Source organism: Echeneis naucrates, chromosome 12, assembly GCF_900963305.1.
Source record: "Echeneis naucrates chromosome 12, fEcheNa1.1, whole genome shotgun sequence".
NCBI lineage: Eukaryota > Metazoa > Chordata > Actinopteri > Carangiformes > Echeneidae > Echeneis > Echeneis naucrates.
The window spans coordinates 19,606,271-19,631,317 of NC_042522.1; the positions used below are offsets into that span (position 1 = coordinate 19,606,271).

At 50.2% G+C, this 25,047-nt stretch overlaps 1 protein-coding gene across 1 annotated transcript; it reads right to left on the reverse strand.

Annotated features, from left to right (window-relative positions):
- Positions 1-767: 767 nt before the first annotated feature.
- On the reverse strand, positions 768-24,736 carry myo18b (myosin XVIIIB). Its single transcript, XM_029515954.1, is given in 46 exon segments — positions 768-903; positions 1,313-2,289; positions 2,374-2,453; positions 2,455-2,539; positions 3,645-3,680; positions 4,240-4,373; positions 5,887-6,072; positions 6,155-6,292; positions 6,477-6,560; positions 6,631-6,747; positions 6,818-6,931; positions 7,004-7,165; positions 7,670-7,774; positions 8,262-8,372; positions 8,452-8,652; positions 9,359-9,482; positions 10,039-10,193; positions 10,282-10,406; positions 11,079-11,184; positions 11,272-11,391; positions 11,476-11,565; positions 11,951-12,094; positions 12,721-12,849; positions 12,922-12,987; positions 13,074-13,183; positions 13,783-13,933; positions 14,010-14,193; positions 14,301-14,448; positions 14,561-14,681; positions 14,766-14,846; positions 14,937-15,129; positions 15,202-15,292; positions 15,446-15,610; positions 16,788-16,932; positions 17,717-17,780; positions 17,932-18,032; positions 18,114-18,256; positions 18,338-18,548; positions 19,808-19,975; positions 20,046-20,158; positions 21,260-21,323; positions 21,629-21,925; positions 22,282-22,425; positions 23,513-23,656; positions 23,810-23,885; positions 24,623-24,736. Coding segments are annotated over 43 exon segments (6,306 nt in total). The 5' UTR covers positions 23,558-23,656; positions 23,810-23,885; positions 24,623-24,736; the 3' UTR covers positions 768-903; positions 1,313-1,334.
- Positions 24,737-25,047: the final 311 nt, after the last annotated feature.

Genomic DNA, 25,047 nt, shown 5'->3' on the forward strand with positions numbered 1-25,047 from the left:
GATAAAGACAGGAGATATATCCTGACAGCCAGACCGCTTCGTCTTCGTCAAGTCTGGTCTGAAATCTGACCGTGTACACGTCAGGGCGGCCAAAACCGGGAATCCATCAGACCCCTCTGAATAAATCAGAGAATGAAAATACGCAGAAATAAAAGCGTCGTCACGTTCTGTGGGGGAGAATCGGTTCTCCTTCCCACGCTCAGACATTTCTGTTTCCATTCTTCAAGCCAATCAGGCTCTTCGGACGCTCTTCTTCACATTTCATTTCATTTCGTTGCATTCGAGTCCAGCAGCACACCCACAGACTCCAGTAAAAGCCTGGATTATCTGCCGGCCACGTTCTGCAGCATCCGGTCCAACTTCCCGTCCTGGTCCGGGCCTGCGCTCGAAGAAGACTTTGGTCAACGACGGTTTGATCGCCTTTTTATCTGCTCTAAGCCGACTCCACAGGGAAACAGAAAAGCTCTGATGGTTTTCCGGGCTGCTGAACTTGCAGGACACTGATGCCGATACTGAGAGGGAAGAGTCCAAACAACCAAAATCAGTTCACTGGGGTGCAGCTGGCTGTGTGAAGGAAATATGAGATCCAATAAATAAATAAAGAGCCGAGTTCGGGGTCGGTCAAATGATCTCAGAAGATATTCGGTGCGGTGAGGAAGTGGTTAGATCTGCCGCCTCACAGCAAAAAGGTTCCGGGTTTGAACCCCAGCTGGAGTGTCAGACGGGTGCAGAATAAATTCACAACACGCTCTTTTAGTTTCTTTATTCATATACAAACAGTGCAGATCTGAAAACACAGTCAGCTGAGAGGCAGATCTGATGTCGATGTGGACTCAACAGAAACCTCCTCGTGGACTTGGCGTTCCTGTGAAGCTCACAGCGGGATGTGGACACACAGGGAGGCTGATGGGAAAAAGACAACACAGTCAGGTCCGGGACTCAACATTAGACTGGGACTAAAAATACACTCAGATCTTTATGAATCATGCTCCGACGTCACGTCACCGTTCGGTTTGACTGACTTTTATGTTTAGACCAAGATTAGCACTCAAATCCAACATAACATGGAGACACGGGCCAGAAAATATTTAAGCTGTGGAGCGTTTGGAGCAGATTTTTCATCAACACGCTGAAACTGTGTCTCTGTGGGTTGGACCAATTCAAAGGTGTGAACCAAAACTCCAGAAGCAGGTGAGAATAAAATCTGTTACTCCAACAGCCCGTTTGGGACGAATGATTTACTTCCTTTTTCCTTTTTCCTCTCGATGGTTGTTTAGTAAACACAACAGGCTGAAATCAAACAAAGACAAACCTGAGAGCTCAGCTGATCCGGTTCAGTCCATCTCCTTCTTCAGGTATCTCTTCATGACCGATGCCACGTCTCCCCCCTCGCTGCCCTCCGCCTCCAGTCTTTCTCCCTGCGGCCTGTTGAACCTTGGCCTTGGCCCCGCCCCCTGGGAACCTCCTCCCGATCCACCTGAGCTGGACGACTCTGTTTCCGAGCTCTTCCTGCTGCGGGTGGAGGGAGGCAACTCCCCGAAGTGGACGCTCAGCGCCCTCCTGCCCCCCCGGACGGAGCTGGCCAGACTGCTGGTGGACTGAGCTCTCCGGATGGCGGGCAGGAAGTCGGAGGATGCGTCGTCACCGCTGTTATCGGCAGTCAGACGGCGATTCTGGAAGACCATGGGTTCTGAACCCAGAGAGCTTTCGCCTCCATCTTTTGTAACGAGGCTACCCAGCATGCACCGCCTCAGGGGCTGAGGGGAGCGCTCCGTGGGAGTGGTCACAGAGCGGAGGGATTCCTCTGCGTCCTCCTCGGGGATGGCCAGGGAGGGAGGGGGATGGCGATTGGCGAGGGAGGAAGCCAACGAGGAGAGGCGAGGCAGCGAGGGGACCGAAGACAGAGAGTCGCTGGAGTTGAGGCGGGAGAGTTTGGCTCCAGCTGTGGTCGACGCCTGAGAGTCGCTGATGGAGCGACTGCTGGAGGCTCGTGGCAGCAGCGGGGAGGACGGTTTGAGGATGCTCGGGCCGGGCCGCGGTTCCAGGTGCTCCTCCGGAACGCCGAGGGAGAGCGCCGACGCTCTTCGTCTGAGGGTCGAGGCTGCAGTCGTTTGGTAGACCGGCAGAGAAACGGCACTTCCTGCTCCGTCTCCTGCTTCACTGCCTCCTCTGCGTTTACGAAGCCCCTCCAGCAGCTCAGACAGCGCCGAAGAGGACGGGGCCCGGCCCAGACCTCTGGTCCCGACTGCTCCGGGCTCAGAGCCTTCATCATCAGGATCCACACAAGATCTTCAGAGGGACGAGAGGAACATTTGATACGGCTGAGAACAAAAGTCACTGACTGAACAACCATCTGTCGGACGTCCAGCTTACCTGAAGCTGTAGGTGCTCATGGTGTCGGCAACAGACTGACGCCCCCCCTGGCTGCTGTAGGGGGAGCCCCCCCCCCCGGGAGCCTCCTCTCGGTGCTCCTAACCAGTGACGAGCTCCCTCTCCGACATCCTCCGTCCCGATGGAGCCGACACTGGACACCGAGTCACTGCAGAACAAAGCGACTCCTGATCAGCTTGTCAGCACCACATGCACCATCAGCTGCAATGATCGATGCGACTCTTCTACTTCCTGACTTCCACTCAAGTCAGTTTGATTTGCCACGACACAGCCACAGCGTCACGTCATCTCCGAGCAGCATTTTGATGCATGGGAGGTTAAAGCATTTGATGTGGTGCGTTCAGGTGCTCATGGAAATATGGGAGAAGTTCAAATGAAGGCACCAAGTGACGTCAGACGTGATGGGCCCCCTTTAGGACGTTCACGTCCTGATGGAGTGATGACGGTTAGTAGCCATGCAGGCAGCCATTTTCATAACATCTGAACCGGCGAGTTAACGGCTGAGATCTGAGATTCTCGTGAAATCGTCTGTCAGGCGCGCTGGACTGTGGTTGTCATGGTTACAATAATAAACATGCAGGCTGTTCAGACCTTAGTCACCATGGTAACTCGGATAACTGTCACAACCTGGTTAAGTTCAGGATGTGTATTCCATCCACTTCCTCCTGACGTCGACTTTGTCGGCTCATCAATTAGACCCTGTAGTGTTGCCTAGCAACAGGACCTAACGACGAGGTCACGGTGACCTGCTGACCAACAACCAATGGGCTCGAACAAATTGGGCATAATGTAATTATTGTTTGAATGTTGGTCATTTATGAGAAGAAGAAGAAACTAGAGATCAACAACATGAACACAAAGCTGCTTTTTCATCACTGAACAACTTCCTCTCTGATGTTTCATAATCAGGAGTCTGTTTCCCTTTAAATGATTTCAAAAATTAACATCGTGTTGTTTCGAAGACCAGAAACTCATCAGCAAAACGTTGACTGAGCTTCAATACAGTCTGACTTCTTTTTAGCCAGCCTGGTCATGGCGTTCCCAGATCTCAGCCATCATTTTGGTGAATACGATGTTATCACAGCGAAGGAAACAACAAAACTGAGGCGAGTTCTCCTTCACAATAAGACTCTCAATGATGACACTTCAAGGACTGACGGGATGTTCAGGTCACACCCACACACCTGTGCAGCCAGACACTGTACAGTCAGGCAGGAAGCACGCACACACACACACACACACAAAGGTCTTACAGGTCTTTCTTTTGAGAGTCCACAGCAGTTTGAACACTGAAGGGCAGAACGACACGTTTCAGTGATGGAGGAAGAACTTCTGCTCCCAATTCGTCTTCAGGGAGTATCAATACTCCCTGAAGACGAATTCTTAGTGACAACAAAACATCTGAATATGAACAGGACACGTTTTATCGATGCAGATGGTGGAGGATGGTGTTTTCATTATAGAGCAGAATTTTCAGGCTGAAGACTGAGCCGCGAAAGGTCAGTGACTAAAACAGGAAGTGAGAGATGTGAAAAGGTCCAGCTGACGGGGAATCGAACAGTCCCCTCCAGACTGTCTGGGCGTCAGTGAACGCATCATAAGTCTCAGCTGTGGTGAGGACATTTTCGGAGAACTTCATTCACACTTGATTTAATATTGAGAACAGCACGCAGCCCTGAACTGCTGAGTTCAAACTAATGAATGAATCCATTATTGAGAAGTTAGCAATCTCATTGATGTTTTTTAAAGACCAAAGTTCACAACTTTGTATAAAAAAAAAAAAAAAAAAGACTTTTCACAATAAAAGCATTCACGCATTAATTTGACCGAGTCTTAAAATTGAAATACCTTTCAGTATCACTCTCATCACTTGACTCCACCTCCTCCAGGGCGGCCTGCAGGTCCACGATGCGGCGGATGGACGTCTCCAGGTCGGCCTGCAGCGCCTGCCGGACGGCGCTGAGCTCCTCCACCTGCATTTCCTGTAAACATACAAACAGACTGAAGGTTGTTCTGTCACACAGGCGGGAAGTCGTTCACCTTGAGCAGGGGCGAGTAATGTTTTCACCCCCCCACCTCCAATCACACCCTGCACACACTCCGAGGTCCAATCAGCCGCCTCCGCCTTTACCTGCACGCTGGTCATATGACCTCATCAGTCCTGACTGTCCTACTGCGCCGCGTTAAAGAGCTCCATAACGGAGAATGGAGTCACTTATTAATTCATCTAATCTGTTTTTGTTGTTCTGTTTGTGTCTTCAGCATCCTCACACACACACACAAGCATCTAAGGCTTTCAAAGTTATTGGCTTTATTGGCTTTGAGGAGACGGGTGTGGGTGCAGCAGTTGTCATAGTGACACATAAGCATGTATGTGTGTGTCGGTAACCTTGAAGAGACAATGAGGATTAATCACAGTCAGAGGGAGAGATGACGTTAAGAACATGGAGGATGGTGGAGGAGTGTGTGTGTATGAATGTGTCTATTCATGAAGGTTGTGTGTGCTTAGTTGGTTGGTGGGTTGTTAAAGGACATCATTGTCTGTGCTGTGTGCGTTTCTTTGTGCTAATAACAGAATAATTATTGAAGCTCCTTCTCGGCTCAGAGGTCAAACCGTCTGTGACAGCTTCACTGATCGGTTCGTTTGTCATGATTTCTATCATTTAATAAAACAATTCAACAGTTTGATTCAGGGAGCAACCAGAACTGAACTGTTGCACGACTACAACAAGTCTGTTGGGCCAAAGCTGAAAAAAAGACGACTTCTATAAAATATTTACAGTGAAATTCATTTCCTTTCATTTAGAACAGAGCAGTTAAAGTGTCTAGGTTTTTTTAATATAACTTTAAAGGTCTCCATTTTATTTTGACTTCAATAAAACACCATCTTATTTTATGAATAAATCCAGACCCTATAGTTCCTGCAGCAGGTCATCAAACTGAATGTTCCTGATCGAAGAGCTTGTTCTCTGGAAATGTGCTGACCCCCCCGCTGTGAGCAGCTCTATGATCAAACTTGTGCAGGAATGAAAGTGATGTTTCCTCGTGTTCCAGATAATACACCAGCTGTTGTTTTTGCTAATGAGAACAGAAGAGATGTGCCTGTTCTTTCAATCAGAGTCTGGAGGAAGACATTTCTTTTTGCTGCCAGGTCTTTTTAAGCACCAACCTCGACAACAGTCTTCCAGCTCACACATGAGTAATGCCTGTTGGGGTTTATATTTAGCCGGTAGAGTGCCGGTGATCCATCTGCAGGTGGCAGGAGTTTTGGTGAGGAACCGTTCTGTCCCCGCAATTATCTCCATTCCTCGGTGAGAAGCTGCTACTATCATCACGTTTTCCCCTCATTTACGCCACATGACAGGCGTGAGACATTAAAGTAAGGAATACGACAACAGCTGAATCTGACCAGAACCACCAACCGCTCTCTTCATCTGACGTGTTGTTTTTGTGGGTGTTTTGTGTACGTGTGGTTGGATACACTGACAACGTTACCAGCTCCATCCGTCTGCGGCTGCTGTCCTCCTCCCTCTGAGTCAGATCCTCCATCTCCAGCCTCATGTCCTGCAGCCGCTGCTGGTAGTAGCGGGCGTTCTCCCTCTCCCGAGCCTCGGCCTGGGCGCTCTGCTCCAGCTCCTCCCCCAGACGGACCACGCTGTCCCTTAAACGCAGCACCAGCACCTACAGACGGGGAGGGGTGGGGGCAACATCACGCATGTGGGTGTGATACGGTGGTTTGTGAAGGGACGCCCTCCTGCCTCACCTCAAACCTCTTAACCTGCCCTCTCTGGAACTCCAGCTTGTTCTCCAGGTCGCACACTCGCGCCTCCTGTTTGCTGACGATGCTACGCCCCACAGTGGACGACTCCAGGAACTGCAGCTTGGACACGGACTGCTGGAGCTGCACCAGAGAGCCAAATGATACACCCACAGATCAGCGAGCGTGACATTGCTCCACCTGAAGCTTCCGCTTATATAGAGCTGAGAAACAAGCAGCTCAAATGACCCAGAAAGCCATAAAAACCTCATTTCGGTTTATAACCCTCAGAGCGTCACTGATCTTCTGACTGTGGAACGAAGATTACCTCTTCCTGGAGAGAATGTCTCTGCTTCTTGGCCTCCTCCAGTTCGGCCTGCAGCTCCTTGATCTGAGAGATGTCGCTGGAGGACTGAAGACGACAGAGAGTGAGATTTACTTTCAGGATGATGAACGGAGGGAGACACAAACGAGCCAATCACCTGTGCGATGAGCGCCTTGTGTTTCTTCATGAGCTCATTCAGGTCCTCCTGGTCCTCCTCCAGCCTCTTCAGCAGGTCCACCTTCTCGTGCTGCAGCAGGGCCAACTGCTCGTCCACCTGGACAAAGACAGGACGTGGATGTGTCACGCCGTCACCAACCTGTAAAAAAAAAACCCCACACACTTACGATGCTCTTCTGCTTGCAGATGTTCTCCAGCTCGATCTGGGTGTTGTCCAGCTCCTGGGAGAGAGTCGTCTGAACGCTCTCGGCCTCCAGACGCCTCGCTTCGCTCTCCTCCAGCTGATCAGAGACGGAGTGAATGTTTGAGCAGAGGAGCACAGCAGACGGTGAGTCGGTAGAAACTGGACGTACCTGATAGTGCAGACGCTCGATCTGCTCTTTGCTGCCGTTGGGCACGTTCTGTCCGGAGCTGTCGACCGTGGCGAGGAGCAGCTGGGCGTCGGCCAAAAGTGCGTGAGTCCTCTTCAGGTCTCTCCTCAGCTTCTTCTCCACGTCGAAGTCTCTGTGTCCCACCTGCAGGACACCAACCCGTCCATAAAAGACTGACGGAGGCTGGACCTGAAACATCGATCCTGAGAACCTGGTTTGATTCTCAGTGTCCTGAACTCTCTGCTGCTTTTGTCTGTTTGACAAGCACGGTGTCGGACATTTGTGTGAAATCTGCGTGATCACAGTAAAACTAAATGGAAACACACTCTTCAGTCTAAACTCTTGAAAAGGTTTGAACTTGAGCAGTTTGCCAGTTTGGCCACAGACCAGCTGTCCTCGTCAGCAGCGTAATTACATCCTCAAAGTGACGGAGAGAAAATTAACTGCGGCCTCTTTGCAGCATATGCTTGTTTTGTGGTGCCTGTAATGTGACATATTCATCAGCTGGAGAACATTAACTCACAGAAACGATGATGTACGACATGGAGCACAGTGTCTGGACACACACACGCACACACTGGAGCTACAACAACATAAAGATGAACAGGAGACTTTGAGCAGCTTAATGTGTGTGTGTTTGTTGTGTACCTGGTCACACAGAGTTGCAATGAGTCCTTCCAAGTCATGTTTCTCATGAATCACCATCTGTTTCTCCTCATATTCCTGCTCCAACTGCATCTCCAACTGCCTCAGCTACACACACACACACACACACACACACACACACACACAAAAGGAAGATGGATGAGCCGCCTGGATGAGTTTTTATTGTTCCTGACAGGAAGTTTTCGCTGCAGCGGGAAGCGTAACGACAAATAAAAACATCCTCGTGTGAGTGTCGGCATAAACAGCGAAAAATAAAAGCTCCATCAGGGAACACAAAGAATACAGACTGTATTGAAGTCTATGGGAAAGTGGCCCCAGTTCTCCCCTAATTTATTAGCAAAGTAAACATTTCCGTGGTCAGTTCATGGTCTCAGTTTGTTCTTTGTTTGGATTGTTTACCTCTTTTGAGGAGTTTCTTTCCCAGAGGCTGTAAAATCACTCACACATACACCAACAACAACACAACAAACAAACCGCACTTCTTATGTGACTCTGTTGTGTTTGACCGGCTCCTCCTTCTTCAGAAGTTTGTAGGGACTCAGTTTGTGTATTTGTCGGATTGTGTAACGCTCACCCGTCTCTGCGAGGACTTGTGCACATCCTCTAACTCCTCCTCTTTATCCTCCAGCTCCTTCTGGTGGATCTGCTTCATCCGCTCCATCTCCATCTCGAACCTCATGTGGATCTGAGCTCAGGGAGAAGACCTGGTGAGTTTAGGCGGCGGTGGATGTTTGCTGTGTGTGTGTGTGTTTGTGTGTGAGCACCTGCTGCTGCTGCTGGATTTGGGCGGTGAGTTTGTTGATTTCCTCCGCCCGCTCGCTGGCCTGGCTCTCCAGCAGGCGAAGACGTTTCTTGAGGTCAGGCAGCGAGTCGGAGGCCAGATCGACGGGGAGGCTGAGGTCTCGGATCTGAGCACACAACTCCTCCTTCTGCTTCTGCAGACGATCCACTTCAGACTGGCTCTCCTGCACACAAACACACAAACACAAACAGTGTGTGTTAGGTTGTGTTCGTCCTCCAGTTGTTTTCCTGCCTCTGGAGACTTTGAACGATAAAACAGTGGGAACAGGGAAAAGCCAATTAGTTCAGCTTCTTTACTAAACAGAATGAGCAGAAATAAGTTTTGAATCCTTTTTACTTTTCAAACACTGCAGAGCGACAGAAATAACTTTGTCTGAGACTCTGAGCCAACAGGTGGATGCCTGAGTGGGACTGATTTTAATAACACAAAAAATAACTGCACACATACTGAATTTCCTCGTGAGAGATAAACACAGAAACTAGAATACTTAATTAAGTTATATATGAAACCTGGGACGTCCATAAATATATTTATATTTATGTCTGTCATCATGAATAGAAAGAATATGAACCTGGACTCGGTCAGACTGGATTTATCAGCTCAGTAAACGTTTTCCTGATGAGTTTCTGGTCTCAGTCTTCAACACATGATGTTCATTTTTTAGATGAAGCTCCATTTAGAGGGAGACAGAGCAGAAATAAAGAGTCTATGATTCATGAACTCCGTATCTACGTGTCATTAACTCAGTAGCTGCATGTGCTTGTCATCTTTCCCACACTATCCATCAGACCACACCCCCCGTTCACGACGCCGACAGATGAGGCGTCACAAGCTTTGATGTGAAGGTGTGAAGACGAAGCCAAACGCACCTGTAGGTCGCGGCGCAGCGTGTAAATCTCCGCCCCCAGAGCCGTGTTCTCCTGAAAGGCTTTGTCCTTCTGCTCTCTCTCATTGTCAGCTTCCTCCAGAGCTTGAGTCAACTCATTGTCAAACCTGAATAAACACACGAGGATACACACAAACAGAAGGAGTGCGCAGATGCTTCAGGTGAAATGCTGCATGTAAAGCAACGAATGCTTCAGCAGGGCTTCATTTAACAGGCAGAGAGTGAACGCAGACCCACTGAGATATTGTTGTTCCTCACTCACATACGACTTCAAATCACAAAAAAAAGAAAACTTGACTGTTTTAACTGCAGAAATTCCACGTTGCATTATTATTTCAAGTCTCATGAGAATATTAATGCTGTTGCTCGTCACTTTTTTATTTACTATAACTAGCAGAGATTCAGTTTTTTTCAGCTTCACTTCCACTTGTGTAGAAACAAATGATGAAAATTTTTGGCCTTTTTGTGCATTTTGATGGACAGTTTGGTGAAAATTAAAGAATGGAGAAAAAAAAGCTGCAAAAGTTCAGCTGATCCAGAATTGAACCAGTTTTTCTTAAATATGACATCCTAGTTAAACTTCCAGCCATTCAAATAAAAGCTGCGTGGAGGAGAAGGAAAGATGGTTCAGCATCGATGTGATGTCACCTCGACGACACAGACCTTCTCTGTTTGCGGTCCAGCTCATGCATGCGGCTCTGCAGGCAGTCGGTGAGGACTCGGGCATCCTGAAGGTCAGAGGTCACGCGGCGACAGTGACGCTTCAGTTCTGTCACACTCCTCCTGGACTGTTCCAGCTGGGCCTGCATTATCGCCACCTACACACACAGACACACAGTCTTGGTGTCTTCAGACATTTAATCTCCAGTCCGTGCTGCCCTGCACGTCAGTATCGACCCGTCTCACCTTCGTATCGAGCTGTTGTCGCGTCTGTCTCTCCGCCTCCAGTTTTTCCTCCGTCTGCTTCAGTCGTCTGCGGACAAACTCGACCTCCGTCTGGCAGCACTCCAGCTGCATGGCCAGCTCACTGTCTGTGTGGGGGGGCGGGGTGGAGGTGACTTTATCAGGTCAGGGTCACTTTAAGTCTGGTGACTTTGTTTTTTTTTATCTCTAATTACGTCCCAAAGAGGCCCAGAATCTTTAACTAAACGGTGACCTCTTGATGTCGGACATTTGGATGGCGGAAGAAACTCTCTACTGCTGAACAAGTCAGAAACCCAAACATCGACTCATTGTGAGTCACACTGTAGCCCCGCCCCCTAGCCCCGCCCCCTACCCCACCCCTTTCCCTCTAAATGGAGTATCAATTAAAAAATGAACATCATGCTGTATTTCAGACTGAGACCATAAAACGTTTAGTGAGGAAGAGGAGGGACATTTTCCCATAGACTTCAACACAGCCTGACTTCTGACTACAGCAGGAGTCGCCCCCTGATGGTCAGTGGAGGAAAAGTAGATTTAAGACTTGCACATCTTACTTGTTAGCTTAGCTTGTTAACTAGCTGTTAGCCTCAGGTTAGATTTACAGCAAGTCGTCCATTCTAACAAAGACGGAGAGTTGGGGGTGTGGCCTCTTGACTGACAGGTGGGTGAGTGTATACAAACTCTGATGCTCAGCTCCTCCCCTTTGCCCATTTTTGGGTGAGCAGGAAGGTCGGGGACGGCCCACACTGTGACATCACGAAGATGGTGTACGTCTTTACCTGTCCACGCTCCTCTCTGACTCTCGGCCATCTGAGTTTTCTGTTTCTCCTCCTCCAGCTGCTTCTCCAGCGTTTCCATGGCGACTCTGCACTGGTCCAGACGAGCCTGGTGTTGGAGCAGAAGAGCCGTTGGCAGCAGCTTCGGGTACGACGAGTGCGTCACGTTAGAGGAAGTAATCGATTACTTTTGTACCTGCAGGTCTTTGTTCTCTCGGCTCAGTCGAAGCCTCTCTGCCCTCTCCACATCCAGAGCCTGTCCCACCGCATCGCCACGGAAACGCTCATCACTTAGCTCAGATGTCACGGCTGTAACCTGCAGGCAGAGATCACAGCATGAACAACACGTGTGTGTCCGTTGTGTGTGTGTGTGTGTGTGTGTGTGCGCTGCAGCACAGACCTTGGTCTCCAGGCTGTCGGCCGTCTGCCTCAGCTCATTTCTCTCCTTCTCTGATTTCTCCAGGCGTCGTCTCAGAGCTGAAACCTCGTCCTGACGGAGAAGAGGGAGAGCGTCGCCCTTGAAGTCACGTCTCACAACATTTGTTTTCTGATCTCATATGGCGGCGAGAGTCCAACCTGTTGCTGGCAGACCTGACAGCGGACTCAGATGCCGCACAGCTGACTCAACTCCCATCGCTCTCACTCACCGATCGTCTGTTTGTGTTTCTGTGTTTGTGTGCTGCAGCTCAGGCTGCGTCTCTAATCGCTCTCCAAAAGTCTCCAAATCAGCATATTCATGATAATATCATGGTGGGCAGAGGAGCCTGGCTGAGACGGGAATTGAAGCACTGACTCTGCACCCGAACTACACAGCTATCAGGTCCACAGCTGTTCTTTAACTGAAACTGATTGTGTGTGTGTGCGTGTGTGTGCACCTCTTTGGTCCGAATCCTCTCGTTGTCCATGTTGACATCGAGCAGAGGACGAACTCGACAGAAAAGTTTCCACCAGCTCCACTTGGCGACGACTCTGAGAGCACGAAGGTTCCTCTGCAGACAGCTGACCGCCATCTGCTGCACCTGGACACACACAGTTTGGGCCTTTTGTTAGATTTCCTTACAGCTGCAGGGAGAACAACGTTAATCATAATTTCTTCTGAGCCACTAATTGTGCAACAATTGTGTTTTTGAAGTCCTTACATGAATTTTAAATCTGCTATGATCACAGTGGCTTTAATTCTTAAAATAAGGGATGATTTCTGTGAAACAACACAAATGATCATTTATTATCAACTTTGTGTATTTTCAAATCCATCTATTTATCTTTAAAAGCTGGATAAACAGAGCTGATGATCTTTCATCATTTCAGTTGTTAAATGTTATATAACAGTATGAATATAATCTTTGTTCCATCTGCTGCCTCTCTGTTTCACGTAAGAAATAAACTTTTAAACCAAGAAAGATTTTGACTTTCAGATCGGAGAAACTGATTCCACACTGAAATGATCTGCAGATGAATCTGGATCATCGAGGCCCCACAGAGGAAAACGGTGGCCCTGCAGTTAGCCTGTGAGGCGTTCAGGGAACATGTGTAATTTGAAGCTTCTTCCATGTCAGCAGCATCCATCGGTTTGAACAGCAGGTTCTGGGTGGCCCAGTTCTGCTCCAGTCCGGTCCACACATAACAGGAAACCCGACTGACTGACCTTGAGCTTGCGGTATCTCTGGCGGGCCAGGTGTCCCATGCAGGCGGCCTGCAGGTGGACCAACCAGCCGGTGACCTGCTGGTCTCTCCGCTGCTCCAGGTAACGCAGCACGCCTCTCTTCATGAACACCTGAGACAGAATGGAAGAATCAGCTGATTCAAGCTCTGCCGTTCGATTGGAGGACTTCAAACGTGCGCTCACCCGACTGGCGCCCACAGCAACGCTCTTTTTGTCCAGATCCAGCTCGGCCAGCAGCTCCTCCACCGCCTGAGACAAAGGGAGGGGAAACAGCTCATTGGCTCTGAAGACCACAGACATGCTGTTTGCGTGTGAGAGCTGCTGTGACCTCTGACCTTTCTCTCGTCGTGGCTGACAAACATGGAGGCGTAGCGTTTCATGATGGGCGGAGACAACGCCTGGAAGTGACACCTGAAGTCACTCAGAGTCATGTGCTCCGGATAACCTGAGAGGGAGCCGCAGATCAGAGTTGAGACTGAAGTTTGCTTTCTAAATGAGGTTTAAATCTCATTATTGATCCCTGAGAAAACTGATGAAGGGACGAAAGAGTTTGACGGTCTGCTTCAGGATCCGCCTGTTTCCATCCAACATGTCTAACAGTTTCATTCTAAATTTAGATAAACGGAGAGCTGGTCTCAGATCAGCAGCACCGCTCCAACTTTAATCCTGTAATCTATTAAATTCAGGATGTGCTTCATCGGGAATAATTCGTGTTTCTGCTGAATCGCTGAGCAAGTTCTGATAAAAATAGACAGAATTTATAAAGAAAAGTTGCGTGTGGACATAAACAGGTGACGAATTTCCACTTCCGAAGGGTTTATGAATAAGCTTCTGTATTTAAAGTCTGAAGTTTGATTTATTCTTCGTCAACTTCTCATTTATTTAAAACTCCAAATTCAGCATTTTCAGCAGCATGCATATAAATCAAACGCATATTCACAACGACAACACCGTAACTCTGTAGGAAGTAGAATATTGGAGCATTTCAGTGGATTTATTTGTGAAGACAATCATAAGAAGTGTCATCTTGATATTTCTACTGACCCGTGCGGTAAAGCTGCAGGGCCGACAGGATCTGCGTGGACTGAAGCTGGACTCTCAGAGATGGGACGTCGAAGGTCCCACCGTCGTTCTTGGCGCTCACACACTGCAGGAAGACGGGCCGGGCTCGACGAATCAGGTTGACCAGAGCGTCCTGTGTGGGCGGAGACAGACAGAGACGCTGAGTGTGGTGGGACTGTGGACACCGGGTCAGCTGGTCGTCCACTCACTGCCTGCAGCTTCACTGCGATGCACTGCGAGTGTCTGCGAATGGCCGCCATCCCCCCGCTGAGCGTCTTCCTGATGGTGCCGTTCCTCTGCAGAGAACGCTGGCTGCTGCCCTCCAGACCCCCCAGGCCTCGACACAGGGGGGGCACGGAGACCGTGGGCGTGAACATGGCCTTGACCGCCGGCCTGACGAACAGACGCACATCAAGATTTTATCAGAGAAGCCCGAAAAAGGTCGATCCAAGAGCATCATGGGAACCTTCTGTGTGCTTCTAACACACACACACACTCACACGGAGGAGTTCTGGAGCAGACAGGTGGCGTTCAGAGCTGACGGGTTGTTCTGGATCAGACCGAACCAGCTGGTCAGGTCATAGCGGACCGGATCGCAGCCCATCAGGTGGTTGATCTCACACTGCAGCGGCTGCTCGCACTGACGCACTGCAAGGACACACACACTGTGTTTAACCGAGCTCACACACCACACGCACACACCCACACACACACGCGCACCCACACACACCCACACACACACACACACTGCCCCTCCTACCAGCGTTGCTGTAATACTGGCAGACTCTCTCCAGGGCGCCGTTCTCACTGGCGCCTGGTGTCACCATCTCCTCATCCAGAATCCACAGTAAACCCCGGGGGTCCCCATCTGCTGCACGGACCTGCAGCACACACACAGACACACACACGTTTGGGGATCAACACATCAGGTAAATACTTCTTAAGTTTCAGAGCCGCTCTGGTACCTGAGGAGGCGGCTGATCTATAGCTGATACGACTTCAGTCGGGCTGCTCTCCGGACACTCAAACTGCACCGGGATCTTTTCCTGGAACACAACAGTAACACAACACCAAAGCTTTTACAATGTGTTCTTGTGTTAAACTTGTTGACACACTGACATGAGTTGTGTTGTTACCTGTGTGTATCTGTCCAGTGTGTGTCTGAAGGTGTGTGTGTGTTGGTGCTCCAGCAGCCTCTCCTGAAGGTAGTTGTGACAGAGTTCGGACCAGCCGGCCGCTCGCTCCTCCGCTGAGTGTCTGGGATTCCTGAGACCGGGAGAGTCCACCACCATCACCGAGGCCAAGGTCAGCTGAGGGCCGCTCAGAGCCCTGAGGAGACACCGCAACGCTCACGCACACTGTGTGGGTCTGTGCCAGTCTGTGTGTGTGCGAGTTGTGTACCTGTTAATGAGGGAGACGATGGCGGTGAAGACTTCTTCATAGAGTCCGGCAGCCATTCCCTCCACACACTGAACTGCCGACAACCTGGGACCTGCAGAGACCGGGACAGAGGACAGATCTCAGGAATGAGTGTCAGGCAGGACCTTCCTTTCCTTCCTTCCTTCCTTTCTGTTGACGGTCTCGACCTCACAAGGCCAGTCTGGTGTGTGTCTGTGTTAGCATCAGTGTGTGTGTGTCCACTCACCATCCTCAGACTCCGCCCCCCTCTCTCTGCTGCCCCCGGTGGCTTTCTGCAGCAGCTGGCGAAGGTGATGTTTGAAGATGGCGGTTTGAAACTCCTCCCCCTCAACACCGAGGACGCTGCTGGACGCCTGAGCACTGTCGAAGTTCACAAACTGTCTCCTACCCACTGGACAGAGGACAGAGAGAGGAGGGAGAGGAGGGAGGACAGAGGACAGAGAGAGAGGAGGGAGGACAGAAGACAGAGAGAGGAGGGAGGAGAGAGGACAGCGAGAGAGGAGGGAGGACAGAGAGAGAGGAGGGAGGACAGAGAGAGGAGGGAGGACAGAGGACAGAGAGAGGAGGGAGAGGAGAGAGGACAGCGAGAGAGGAGGGAGGACAGAGAGAGAGGAGAGAGGACAGAGAGAGGAGGGAGAGGAGAGAGGACAGCGAGAGAGGAGGGAGGACAGAGAGAGGAGGGAGAGGAGAGAGGACAGAGAGAGAGGAGGGAGGACAGAGGACAGAGAGAGGAGGGAGGACAGAGGACAGAGAGAGGAGGGAGAGGAGAGAGGACAGCGAGAGAGGAGGGAGGAGAAAGGACAGAGAGAGAGGAGGGAGGACAGAGGACAGAGAGAGGAGGGAGGAGAGAGGACAGCGAGAGAGGAGGGAGGACAGAGAGAGAGGAGGGAGGACAGAGAGAGAGGAGGGAGAGGAGAGAGGACAGAGAGAGAGGAGGGAGGACAGAGCGAGGAGGGAGAGGAGAGAGGACAGAGAGAGAGGAGGGAGGACAGAGGACAGAGAGAGGAGGGAGGAGAGAGGAGGGAGGACAGAGAGAGAGGAGGGAGAGGAGAGAGGACAGAGAGAGAGGAGGGAGAGGAGAGAGGACAGAGAGAGGAGGGAGGACAGAAGACAGAGAGAGGAGGGAGGACAGAGGACAGAGAGAGGAGGGAGGACAGAGGAGAGAGAGGACAGAGAGAGGAGGGAGGACAGAGAGGACAGAGGACAGAGAGAGGAGGGAGGACAGAGGAGAGAGAGAGGAGGGAGGACAGAGGAGAGAGAGGACAGAGAGAGGAGGGAGGACAGAGGACAGAGAGAGAGGAGGGAGGACAGAGGACAGAGAGAGGAGGGAGGACAGAGGACAGAAAGAGAGGAGGGAGGACAGAGGACAGGACAAGTGTTTGGTGTTATGGGGGTCTAACAGTTTTGTGGGGACTGTGCTGCATCCAAAAAATTGATGGTGGGTTTGAATTGATGTCAGTTTCCATGGCAACAGGAGACAGGGACAACGGTTCAGATACAGTAAAACAAGGATGAGTGTGTCTGTGTGTGTCTGTGTGTCTGTGTGTGTAGAGACACAGGTGTGTTACCTTTACAGGCCCCAGCAGCTCCCAGATGGTAGATTCCTGCCAGGACGTGCCAGATCGCCTTCTGCTCGCCGGCCGAGAAGCCGAGCGTTTCCATGGCAGCCAGCAGCTTCGTGAAGGCAACAGACGCTCGCTGCTTCTCCTCAACCTGAGGAAAGGAGGGAAGGAGAGGAGGAAGGGAGGAGGGGAGGAAGGGAGGAGGGGAGGAGGGGAGGAGAGGAGGAGGGGAGGAAGGGAGGAGGGGAGGAGAGGAGGAGAGGAGGAGGGAAGGAGAGAAGGAGGGGAGGAGGGGAGGAGAGGAGGAGGGGAGGAGGGGAGGAGAGGAGGAGAGGAGGAAGGGAGGAGGGGAGGAGGGGAGGAGAGGAGGAGGGAAGGAGAGAAGGAGGGGAGGAAGGGAGGAGGGGAGGAGGGGAGGAGAGGAGGAGAGGAGGAAGGGAGGAGGGGAGGAGAGGAGGAGAGGAGGAGGGAAGGAAGGAAGGAGAGAAGGAGTGGAGGAGGGGAGGAGGAGGGGAGGAGGGAAGGAGAGAGAGGAGAGGAGGAGGGAAGGAGAGGAAGAGAGGAGGAGGGAAGGAGAGGAGGAGAGGAGGAGGGGAGGAAGGGAGGAGGGGAGGAGGGGAGGAGAGAGAGGAGAGGAGGAGGGAAGGAGAGGAGGAGAGGAGGAGGGGAGGAAGGGGGGGAGGATCTGTCTGTAGTCTGAACATCAGCGACCTCATAAAGAAGGAAATCTGTTCAGGATCAGATTTCACCTCAAACATCAAACTCACTCCTTTCCTTCCTTCTCTCCTTCCTTCTCTCCTTCCTTCCTTTCCTTTTTTCTTACTGTCCTTCTTCCTTTTGTCTTTCTTGGTAAGTTTCTTCTAATGTTGTCTAAAACCACCTGACTGAAGGACACACAGCTGTGTGTTACTGTCAGACACACACTCCGTCTTTACCTTGGTGGGATGGACGATACCAAAGCTGTTGGTTTCTGGCAGCTGATGAAGCTGCAGCTCCGTCCTGATGAAGAAACAACAGTGACATCATCATCATCATCATCATCATCATGGAGGAGCAGGAAGGAAGAAGAATTATTACTGAACAGTAGGAAATCTTCACATTTTGTGTTCTGGTGTAATTTTGTTCTGTAAAAAGTGAATCTCCTCATCACCTCATCTCTGTGCTGAGTCCCGCCAACATCTGAGAGAAGACCAGGAAGTTACTCTCCCCCGGCGTCTTCTGACAAACTCTCCATTTGTCCAACATCATGGTCTGATGAAGACAGACAGCAGACAGTCAGGTCGTTAATGTGTTACAGGTGTGTGTGTCTGTGTGTGTCTGTGTGTTGTGCACCTGCAGGTGTCCGGCGGCGGCCTGCCCCGCGTGGTTAAAGTCCAACGAGAAGACGGTGGCAAATCGGGACGAGGCGTCGCTGTGCTGGGAGCTCACACAGCCGAAAGACCTGAGGACGGTGAACATGGCCTGGACACGCTCCACTGGGGACAGAGACACAAAATGGATGAACCCCCCTGCAGAGCACGGATACCCCGGTCCACGGCGCCGCCCTCCGTGCTCACCGCTGATGTTGTCTCCAGTCGTGCCCGCCTGTCGGAGGAGGGTGTGGGTGAAGGCCTGGCAGGCCGTGGTCTTTCCTGTCCCGCTGCGTCCCACCGCACACACACTGTGGTCCCTCCTGCTGCCCACCATGGACACATACACCCGTTTGACCAGCGCCGCCAGAGCGGGGGGGGCGTCCCACAATGACTCTCCTCGCCGCGACTTCGGTGTCTGGAATGAAAACGTCTCATTAATGTGCCAACAAATCGACTATCAAACATCGATTTGGATCAAAAATCCTCAAGAACAGGGAGGAGTACAGAAGACAGGAGGACGGGAGGACAGAGGACAGGAGGACAGAAGACAGGAGGACGGGAAGACAGGGAGGAGGACAGAGGACAGGAGGACAGAGGACAGGAGGACAGGAAGACAGGGAGGAGGACAGAGGGCAGGAGGACAGAGGACAGGGAGGAGGACAGAAGACAGGAGGACAGAGGACAGGGAGGAGGAAGAGGAGGACAGAGGACAGGAGGACCGGAGGACAGAGGACCGGAGGACAGGGAGGGGGACAGAGGACAGGAGGACGGGAGGACAGGGAGCAGGAAGAGGAGGACAGAGGACAGGAGGACAGAGGACCGGAGGACAGGGAGGAGGAAGAGGAGGACAGAGGACAGGAGGACAGGGAGGAGGACAGAAGACAGGAGGACGGGAGGACAGAGGACAGGAGGACAGGGAGGAGGACAGAAGACAGGAGGACGGGAGGACAGAGGACAGGAGGACAGAAGACAGGAGGACGGGAGGACAGGGAGGAGGACAGAGGACAGGAGGACAGGAAGACAGGGAGGAGGACAGAGGACAGGAGGACAGAGGACAGGGAGGAGGACAGAAGACAGGAGGACAGAGGACAGGGAGGAGGAAGAGGAGGACAGAGGACAGGAGGACAGAGGACCGGAGGACAGAGGACAGGAGGACAGGGAGGAGGACAGAGGACAGGAGGACAGGGAGGAGGACAGAAGACAGGAGGACGGGAGGACAGGGAGCAGGAAGAGGAGGGCAGAGGACAGGAGGACGGGAGGACAGAGGACAGGAGGACAGAAGACAGGAGGACGGGAGGACAGGGAGGAGGACAGAGGACAGGGAGGAGGACAGAAGACAGGAGGACAGAGGACAGGGAGGAGGAAGAGGAGGACAGAGGACAGGAGGACGGGAGGACAGGAGGAGGACAGAGGACAGGGAGGAGGACAGAAGACAGGAGGACCGGAGGACAGGGAGGGGGACAGAGGACAGGAGGAGGAAGAGGAGGAGGACAGAGGACAGGAGGAGGACAGAGGACAGAGGACCGGAGGACAGGGAGGGGGACAGAGGACAGGAGGAGGAAGAGGACAGAGGACAGGGAGGACAGGAGGAAGAAGAGGAGGAGGACGGGAGGACAGGGAGCAGGAAGAGGAGGACAGAGGACAGGAGGACAGAGGACAGAGGACAGGCCTCACCTTGCTGTGGGTCTGCAGCGGAGGCCAGAGGTTGACGAGGTCCGGTCCTGCCTGTGTGAGCGGCCTGCTGGCCTTCGCCCGGCTGGTCAGAGTGTGTAGAACTCCACATTCATTCACACTCTGCAGGTCGCTCAGGTCGTCACACAGGTCCAGCTGAGCCGGGTTACACTGTGGGGGGGTCACAAATGACTTTTTGTCCAACAGCCACGGGACTCCGCTCCGACTTTACCGACGTTACCTTCTCGATTTCGTACTCGCTGACGTCGTGCAGCGAGCCGTCCGTCTGCAGGCGGACTCTCACTCGGCCTTCTGGGAGTTCAGGCGTGCCTTCGTCCGGCTTCAGCTGAGTGGCTGCAACAACACAACGACTCTCCTGATCACAACAAACTCTGAACCGTCCGGGTCACATTTTACCTGTCGTCTGCATGTTACAGAGGTCAGAGGTCAGGGGTCAGGGGTCAGGGGGAATATGGAGGGCTAATAGGATTAGAGTAGTGATGGATGGATGGATGAATGGATAAATGGATGAATGAATGAATGAATGAATGGATGGCTGAATGGATGGATGAATGAATGGATGGCTGAATGGATGGATGAATAAATGGATAAATGGATGGATGAATGGATGAATGGATGGATAAATGGATGGATGAATGAATGAATGAATGAATGGATGGATAAATGGATGGATGAATGAATGAATGAATGAATGGATGAATGAATGGATAAATGGATGGCTGAATGGATGGATGAATGAATGAATGGATGAATGAATGGAGGGATGAATGGATGGATGGCTGAATGAATGGATGGATAAATGGATGGATAAATGGATGGATGGATGAATGGATGAATGAATGAATGAATTAATTAATTAATGGATGAATGAATGAATGAATGGATAAATGGATGGATGAATGAATGAATGAATAAATGGATGAATGAATAAATGAATTAATGGCTGAATGAATGAATGAATGGATGAATTATAGGCTGAATGAATGAATGAATTGATGAATGAATGGATGGCTGAATGAATGGATGGATAAATGGATGGATGAATGAATGAATGGATGAATGAATGGAGGGATAAATGGATGGATGAATGAATGAATGGATGAATGAATGGAGGGGTGACAGAGTGAACAGATGGATTGGGAGCAGGAACATTTGGTCAGCAGCAGCGTCGGTGTCTCTGCGGTTTATTAGTAAAACGATCTGAAGGAAACATCACATCAGAGATTACGACAGATTGTGTGGATTAATTCGGACTCACAATAATCCAAACACACATCGTGGGCCAATCAGAGCGACTGTTGGAACAGTAACACAAACTCCTTTTTTATTGGTTGAAGGTTTGTGAGAATTTTTTGGTTGTTGGATAAAACAGTGAAAATATAACGTGTTGTGTATTATTTAGTGTGTGTGTGTGTGTGTGTGTTGTTTTCTCACCCAGAGTGAAACCGTCCTTCTGGACACACCACACAGTTCCAGCTTCATACCACACATCCCTCACCTGAGAGACACACAACAGCAACACAACCTGCAACTTCATCTGGTGTCGTTCTGGTGCAAATGATTACAACATTCACAGATAAAAATGATTCTGCACTAATTACATTTTCAACATGAAACTAAATAAATTTAGGTAATTCACTGAAATATTCTTGAACTCGTTGTTTCAACTTCCTGTGTATCATTAAAGTTCGCTGTCACCTTTGTGGCTGATGAGTGACTGAGTGTTTTTAGGATTCAGTGTGGCAGGTAAAGGTCAATATGAGGGTCAAGGTTAGCTGAGTGAAGAACGGCTTCTTCTTCTACCTCTCTCCTCTTCAGCTCTGTCACAGATGTTTCTGTCTGTCTTCCTTCTGGTTCCTGTCTCTCCTCCATCACTTCCTGTTTCACCTCCTCCTCTGACGTCACTTCCTGTGTGGGGGTCTGTTGGGCTCCGGGGTCAGGAGACACGATGAGCCTCAGGGACGAGGACCTGCCGTCGGACTGAGCCGAGCTGCATCCGATCAGCTGCTCGGCTCGGAGGGACATCTCAGCCTCGAGGATCGGAGGAGTCTGATCCGGGACCAGGAACTGCTGCACCAGGTTGTCGCTCAGTTTGCTCGGCTGCAGGAGTCAAAAGTACAAGAGTCAGTGTCATGCCTGAAAAAATGAAGGTGCTAATTGAACAGTATCTGTATCAGCAGGAAGGAGTGCTCGACCGGAGCTGGTTGGGATGATGCGGTCTCGTTTGCCACACATGCAGTTTAATATTTTTAGATCAGTGACGTCACGTTCGGCCTTTTGTTGTTGTTGAGTCAGTTTATAGTATTCTGAGATCACTCAGCTTTTTATAGTCAATGATCTTAAAAAAAAAAATAGATTTAGCTTTTGAACGCTGAGATAAAATGTGCTGATTCTGCTAATGAGGTTTTGTTTCTTTGTTTCCTGCTAAGCTACGTCTCCACGCTGGACACACTCACTGGTTTGTCCTCTTTGACCTCCGGCTCTTTGTGTTTGGTTTCCTTCTCCGTTTCTCTGACCAGCTGTTTGAGGAAGCCGCCGGGCAGCACCGACAGCGGCGGCGGCGGGACGGCCGTGGCCACCGGCTTGTTCTCCTCCTTTATCTGTAGGTCGGCAGAGCAATCAGGTAGAATTAGACAGAAACACCAGAGTGTTTTAGAGCCCAAAGACTCACTTCATGTTAAATAAACTATGTTTTTGCACTTACAGAACAATTACATTTTACAGACTGTGATCAGTTTTAAAATTCATATCAATGAATTATGAGTCAGCTGTTTCGGCTCAGATATCAGTGGAGACAAATAGAATGAAATTCCATCAAAGACTGAGATTCCATTTTACTGTCTGACATTTCATTTAGATTTATTCAACCTTTATTTAATCAGATCATCCCACTGAGGTTAGAATCCTCTTTTTCAAGTTTCACACCAATACACGAATAAACAATGTTGATACTACAGCAAAAAATGGACACACAACAAACACACAAAGACAGTTAGTAATGACTTCACAGTAAATTCTTGCACTACCATGATGATGAAGTTAATTGGTCAATGACAAAATGCTGAACACACCTTTAACATCTTATCTCTTCAGAAACGTGCCGCCGCTCTAACAGCTTTTAGCATTAGCTGTTACAAGAGCTTCAGCTACTGTTGTGTTTTCAGATTTCTTTTAAAACAATAAACCAACCAGTTATCGTCCTCAGTCAGCAGAACACAAAGGTCCAGACAGATGTAAACGCTCACAGAGACACCCAGATGTAGAAAAATCATCAGAAGGCTCATCTCTCTGTATTTCAGTGTAAAGCCAAACATTTCCAGTGTGTGTCTGTGCGAGACGTGCCTGACGGAGAGGCGGCCCGGGGCTTGACATTTAACTATTAGATATCACCTGCTGACACAATGGGGACTGTCAGAAAGGTCAGCGGGACGGACGTTACACATTCTGAGACGAAACAACATGAAATCAGGACGGAGCAGAAGCAGCTCTAATTATAACACGTTGGGTGTTTCAGGCTGGAAATGAAACACACAACACACTCCAGCGCACACGGTCCATGATGCCCAGTTTAGATCAGGATCCACAAAAGAGCCCCGAAGAGCAGTGATGAGTCAGGGTTCGTTCAGTTTGTAACCACACAACACAGACACACACATGCAGTCAGAGCTGTTTGTTTGATGAACCTGCACCTCCCTTCTGCTCCCACAGTTTTAAACGTGATGACAACGCCATGATGCACAGGACGGGGGTGGGTGGTGGTGGGGGAGGGGGGGCAGTGAGCGGAGAGGGATGTCAGAGTGGTGGTGTTTCTGCAGCTGGTGACTCCACTGGCTGCAAAAAGAAGTCAGACTGTATTGAAAACGATGGGAAAATGGCCTATGAAATCTTCATGGATTAGGACACAATTTATTCTGGGGATACATATTCATAGAAACCAGCAGCTGTAACACAACTCAGCTGGTTAGGTCGACACACAAACTTCACCTTTGAGCTGGCAGCAGCTGAAGTTTGGAGGAATCTGGTCTTCAGGTTGGAAACAATGAGAACGTCGGCCGTCAGACTGAAAAGGGAATTAAACAGTAATCTGTTAGTCTCTTCAGGAGCTTTAAACAAGAAAAGAGCCCCCCAAGTGTTAATCAATCCAGTCGGTCCTGTTCGAAACAGACACCTGAACACATCCATCGGTTCAGGTTTCATTAAGGCGGAGAGAGAAGGTGAAGGAGGACAGATCAGAAAAACTATTTAATCTACCTCTTTTTATTTTCCCTTTTCTGAACAGAGTTATTTCTGTCAGTTCAGCAATAAAAATCCTGAGTCGTTTCTTTCTGGACTCCCTCAGAAATCAGCTGTCTCGAATTACAACTTCAACAGATTGTTGTTCGGTGGACTTCTCTAAGCGTCACATTTGACCACCGGTTGTGTCGCTTGCTGTAAACAACTCGACAACTTCTTTCTACTGAAGGAGGAACTTTGCCAAACAGGTGGACCGTCTACAGCTCACAGACAGAAAAAGAATTCAGACCCACCAGGTTCATATTTAATTTTCAGCCCATTCTTTAAATGTCCGGCAGCTTTTAGAGAGTGAAGCTCAAACGTGAACAGACATGAAGAGTGTTTCCATTCAGCCAGTAAAGATAAAAAGCAGAGAACCAGTGAAGAGCTGCAGTTTAACCAAAGTCAGACTTCAGCTCGGCCTCATCAGGCCCGAGTGGAAAGCATCTAAAAATAAAACCTGCAGTTAACCTGAACTCACACCGACACACACACACACACACACACACACACGGGGCAGCATACCTTCAAATAATTGGTAAAAAAAAGATTACGGTCCAGACCGTTATTGTCGAAATCCTGAGAGTCCCACTGCTACACAAACACAACTCACACACACTCTGGGCAGCACAGACTGAGGGGGCAGAAATAGAAAACACACACAGATAAGCAGCAGGACGGCACTGACAGACGAGTCCTCTATAAATATCTGCAGGCTCATGGGAGGACGGGGGGAGTTGGGGGGTGACCCTGTTTGGGGCGATACTGAACGGTGAGGTGGGGGGGTCAGAAACATAAAACAGTTCTCAGGTGAAGTTTGTGTTTACAGCAGAATCTAAAAGTTGTTTTTCTCGAAGTGTGTGACATGGTGGGGGGGGTAAGAACCCCCGGCTGTTCTGGACAGAGGGCAGATCTGCACCGCATCAGCTGCCCAGTATGACTGACAGCTG